The sequence below is a fragment of the Belonocnema kinseyi genome, chromosome 9, assembly GCF_010883055.1.
Source record: "Belonocnema kinseyi isolate 2016_QV_RU_SX_M_011 chromosome 9, B_treatae_v1, whole genome shotgun sequence".
Taxonomy (NCBI): domain Eukaryota; kingdom Metazoa; phylum Arthropoda; class Insecta; order Hymenoptera; family Cynipidae; genus Belonocnema; species Belonocnema kinseyi.
Window position 1 is genome coordinate 41720288 of NC_046665.1, and position 5895 is coordinate 41726182.

The 5895-nt window shown below is 34.1% G+C and overlaps 1 protein-coding gene across 1 annotated transcript in view; it reads right to left on the reverse strand.

Moving 5' to 3' along the window:
- Positions 1 to 15: 15 nt before the first annotated feature.
- LOC117180505 overlaps positions 16 to 5895 on the reverse strand; it is a 163119-nt gene continuing 157239 nt past the window's right edge. The window contains exon 23 of the mRNA XM_033373001.1: positions 16 to 440. Within this exon, the coding sequence (XP_033228892.1) occupies positions 272 to 440 (169 nt within the window). The 3' untranslated portion in view covers positions 16 to 271. The remainder of the gene's footprint in view (positions 441 to 5895) is intronic.

Genomic DNA, 5895 nt, shown 5'->3' on the forward strand with positions numbered 1-5895 from the left:
ATTGAATTATTTATTGCCTTTATTTTGAGGTAATGTGACGAATCTTGATAAGTTATCTGATTGTGGGTGTGACATTAATTATTATTTACCTTTCTCTGGGCTAACTTTAAAGTTTTGAATATTTCTAAGATGCCTGATAATGTTTATTGAATTTTTATTCTATAAAGTTTTGAAACTGTTGTAAAAAATTATGAAATATAGATTTTCCAAATCCAGAACATCATACATATATTTAATATAGCCTATAGCTTTAGAGAAAATTAAATTTATATTAGTCAAACGATGGTAAGTTTTGCTTCCAGAAATTCATACGATCGGCATAATACATTGTTTCAAGAGATACAGAAGGCTCGTTATTATTTCCAATTTGTAGGAAACTCATGTTTTCTGTATAAGGCTTCCATAGATCACGTGGTTTTAATTGTTCAGAGCTTGGTTTCCTGTAATTGTAAAATATTTATTATGCAGAAAATAAAATTTGGTTAGTTCTAAATTTATTAAGGGCGTAAGCCGCTCGTGTCATGATCAGAATAATGTTTCTGAAAGACGTTATAGTAGAGGATTCGAATATAAAACGACCTTCACCTATTTGTTTACACGATGGGAAGTATTTTATGTAAAAGTTAATATATAAAAAAATATATCGCGAGTAGGATGCCTAAAAAATCGCAATCAAGGTTATGATAAATTCAAAATTCAAAAATGACTTTTTAAAATTGCAATCGTTCGTTTCTGAAAAACAAAGAATATGCAAGCGTTGGGTTCTCTATTTTTTCCCATCATAATTACTGGTTTGGCAGATATAAACAGGTAAGTCGATACTAGTATTTTGCACCAATCTGTTTAGGCAATAAAACTCGTATTAAAATAAAGATAATTTTATTGCGAGCACGATGACATAAGGTTGGCTGCGAAATTCTGTTCTGAATTCCGGTTGTTGAGTTTTAAAACACATGTAAAATGCATGGGAAAAAATAACTTTTTTGAGTTTTTAGAATGATTTTTTAGGATTTGAAAAAATGTGATGGAAAAGTATGGGGGCTTGTAGAGAATTATCAAACAAAGAATTTCATGTATCATACATATGGGTTTGACACCCCTAACACACCCCCACGAGTAGCTGAAAATTACCTAAACAAAAAATGCCAATTCTTTATGAAATCGACCTTTTAAAAACTTTATTCTGGTTTTTTTCTACTTAAAATTATTATTATCGATCTGGTTGAATATTTATTATCATTGGTTAATTAATTTTCAATTATTTAAACAAATGGAATTTGTTTAAATAATCTTATTTCTAAAATTCTTTTTCTCCCCTAACAATGATTACTATTAGTCTAGTGGAATATTTATTGACATTGGTTTAATAATTTTAAATTGTTTAAACAAATAGAATTTGTTTAAACATTTTGTTTCGAAAATTTGTTTTTTTTTCTTAAAAATTATTAATACTGGTCTAGTGGAATATTTATTAACATTATCTCAATAATTTTTAATTTCTTAAACAAATGGAATTAGTTTAAATAATTTTTTTATTAAAAATTATTAATATTTCTTTAGTGGAATATTAATCACCATTGTTTTATTTATTTATTTTTAATTTGTTTATTAATACAAATTATTATTATTAGCCTAGTGAAATAATTTACAACATTGGTTAATTCAATTAAAATTATTTAAACAAATTCCATTTGTTTAAACAATTAAAAATTAATGAACCAATGTTATTAAATATTCCACTAGACTAATAGTAATAATTTTAAGGGAAAAAAGACAAATTCTCGAAAAAAATTATTTAAACAAATTTCATTTGTATAAAAATTGAAAATTAATGGACCAATTATAATAAATATTCCACTACACCAATATTAGTAATTTTAAGTAAGAGAAAATATTAGAATACAATGCTAAATAGTCGATTTCATGAAGAATTGAAATTTGTTGTTTTAAGGGTAGTTTTCAGGTACACGTGGGGGTGTGTTATGGGTCTCAAACCCATATATCTGACACATGAGATTCTTCGTTGGATAATTCTCTACAGGCCCCCATACTTTCCCGACACATTTTTTCAAACCCTAAAAAATTATTGTAAAAACACAAAAAAGTTTTTTTTTAAACTCGACAACCGGAATTCAAAACAGTTTTTTGCAGACAACCTTATGTCATTGTGTTCGTAATAAAATTATCTTTATTTTGATATAAGGTTTATTGCCAACCCAATAATTATAATGGGAAAAAAACAGACAACCCAACGCTTGCATATTCTATAAGCTTCATACTTCGGATTAGTATATAATTCGTTTCGTAAAAAAACGATTGCAATTTTTTGTTTAAAGTCATTTTTGGATTTTTAATTAATCATAGCCTTGATTGAAATTTTTTAGGCAACTTACACTCAATATTGATGGGAGCAGTTTCTCGGATGAATGCTATATAACAGACGTTGGACTGTTGCTGAGGGGGACTTGTTTATAGGACCAAGACTAAACAAAACACATGGCGCATCTAACCCAGAGGTCCTAGAGTTCGAGACGCAAAAAAAGTCTCAGCTAGACGCTGTATGTGATTGAGACCGGACAAGTGCACCTTGCTAACCATTTTTTGGATATTCCCGGTGTTTTTAAAGATATTTGTTAAACTGTTGTGTATCGGTAGACCTTTCACAGAAAATATAAATCATTATTACCACGAATACGCTTGTAGAGTTATTATTTTCTACAGTTCAGAAGTGGGATATATCACGTTCCGAATCGAATTTTTGATACGCGAACCAAAATTGACTATATTGTCGATAGAAAACAAAGTTTGCCCGGAGTGAATCAGTAGTTTTATGAAAAAGTTATTTGTGATATGGATCTCAGAAGATCTGAAGGCTGGGATGGAAGACGATCACAATCGTCTTCACATCGTTTAGGTGATCGGCATAGCAGACAACGACGATCGCGATCAGGACATTATATGGTTAACTATGAACATTTTAGAAGCAGATCCCCTGTTGCGCATTAGAGAGGACGTCGAAGTAGGAGCCGATCGAAGAAAAGCTCAAGATCCAGTAAAAGTCAGAGACGACGACGCGACACTAGGAGCTGCAGCCGATTAAGGTCAAAATCCAGATCTGCTAGCAGGACTTCGAGAGGGGTACGAAAGGTTGAGTCCGATTATGCTAGGTTGACCGAGGTGCTTGCAAACATTGTTAAAACAGGTTCAAGAAAGTCTCATCACTACATAAATGAAAGAGTTTTACCCGACTTTGATCCGGAAAAAAAAGATTTATCGGCAATGGAATGGCTGGAAAAAGTAAACATGGATTCGATTATGTATGATTGGGATGATTCAATCAAAATTTATTTGTCTGCGTTAAAGTTGAAAGGCATTGCGAAAAGTTGGTATGATGGGCTTAAGAATGCTCATGTGGGTTGGGATGCATTTACAGTGGCGATTATCAGACAATTTTCAGGGGAACAAAATTTTGGTCAACTTTATGAGCATGCCGCGATTTACAAAAGTACACCGGGTCAGTCTTTGTCTGCCTATTGCTTTGAGAAAGTTAAAAGAATAAATCGTCTAAACTTAGAAATACCAGAAGAGAAAATTGTCGAGTTTGTGATTTACGGTATTCATGATGATCAATTGCGAACGAGTCTAATTACAGCGAAAAAGAGAACGCTTGCTGAATTGAGTCAATGTTTGTTATCTCTAACTGTCGAAAAATCTAAAGTTATGAAAAAGTCGAAAGACGGAAATGATAAAAAGCGGTTCGGTGAACATAAAAATTCAAAGAAGTTTTCGAAGCCATTTGATCGTGATGCTTGCTTTAAATGTGGGAAAAAGGGCCATAAAAGAGATCGTTGTCCAGAATTGGAAGGCAGCGGCGTAGTTAGAGACGGTGTAGGTTTGGAAAGTGGTAGTGGCATAGGAAGTGAAAAAAACATAACATCTAGATCTGATAAGAATAAATTAAAATGCGGATATTGTAATATACTAGGTCATATAGAAAAGGACTGTTTTAAAAAGAAGAATAAGGAAAAGAAAGAAAAGACCGCATGCTTAGTAAACGAAGGGACGACCTCTCAAGAGGACACGCCCCTCGGCGCCTCGACAATCCTCGCCATTTCCCAAGTTTTACAAGTCGAGTCAGCCAAAGTAAACAAACCAGTCAAGAAGTGTTTCTTCGAAAATGGGGAGAAATTATGCACGGTCGATTTGGAGAGCGATTGCTCGATTGTTCGGGAAAGCACCGCCCGATCTTTAAACCTAAACTTAAAAAATACTCAAAGTATGTTGTCAGCTTTTAATCACTCGATTGTTGTTCCGATCGCGCGTTCAAAAATTAAAGTGCGTATTGACGAAATTCCTTTCAAAATAAGAGTTTACACTGTCCCAGATGATCAGGTTACAAAAGAAATTCTTATTGGTAGAAATATTCTTTTAAAGACTGGGGTTAAAGCGATATCAGACATCTCGGGAGTGACGTTTACTTTGGGTGACTCACTTGAACTAAACAGTATGCCGGAGGTCGAGATGGTCGATTCTTACCAGATTAATCCAATTTAGGCGGTGGATGTTTGTTGTGAGGATCGTGAATCAGTTGATTAGTTACTAAAATTGTTGAACAATTATCGGCGGAGCATAGCAATGAACACGAAAGAGTTAGGAAAAACTAGTGTGGCAGAAATGAAAATAGAGTTAACCTCAGAAACACCAGTTTTTCGTGGACCATACCGACTTTCTAAATCAAATCGAGACAAATTAACCGAAATAGTGACAGATTTGGAAAACAATGGTATTATTCGTGAGAGTACGTCTCCTTATGCAAGTCCGGTAGTACTTGTCCGGAAGAAAAACGGGGAATTTCGCATGGCAGTAGATTACCGAGAATTAAATAAGATCACTAAACGTATTCAATATCCCTTGCCAATAATAGACGATCAAATAGATCAAGTTTGTGAGAAACGAATTTTCACCTCGTTGGATTTGAAATCGGGATTCTACCATATCCCAATGCATCCTGATTCTGTGGAAAAAACTGCATTCATAACACCTGGTGGAATGTGGGAGTTTTTACGTGTACCTTTCGGGTTGGTGAATGCTCCTTCCGTATTTCAAAGGACCATGAACAAAGTCCTCAAGGGTTGTGCACTTGTTTATATCGATGATGTATTAATTGCCACAAAAACAATAGAAGAAGGGTTTACGCAACTAGAACTCGTTTTGAAGGCTCTTCAAGTAAACAACTTAACTCTAAATATCACGAAATGCAGTTTTTTCCAAAGAAAAATTGATTATCTGGGACGTGAAATTTCTGGTGAAGGGGTCAGACCAGGCAAAAATAAGATTGATGCAGTCGTGAAAATTACTGATCCGAAGAATGTAAAACAAGTCAGGCAGTTCTTGGGACTTGTCGGATATTTCCGCAAATTTATGAAAGATTTCGCGCGTACAGTCGCCCTACTTACGAATTTGTTGCGGAAAAACGTACCCTGGTCATGGGGAGAAACGGAAAGTGGAGTGATCGAAGAAATTAAAACAATATTGGTTAATCGAACAATATTGGTAATTTACGATCCTTCTCGTGAAACGGAGGTACATACAGACGCATGTGCAATCGGGTTAGGTGCCATGCTAATTAAAAAACACGGAAACGAAAAACGCGTAGTTGTTTATTATAGTCGGAAAACGACTCCTGAAGAACAAAAGTACCACTCGTACGACCTTGAGACTTTGGCTGTATTTGTTGCTTTAAAAACATTCAGAGTATATTTGATAGGAATTACATTCACGGTTGTTACTGAATGCAGTGCAATAAGGGCCACGGTAAATAAAAAGGATATACAGCCAAGAGTCGCTCGTTGGTGGGTATATTTGCAGGACTTTAAATTTGATGTCGTGTATCGT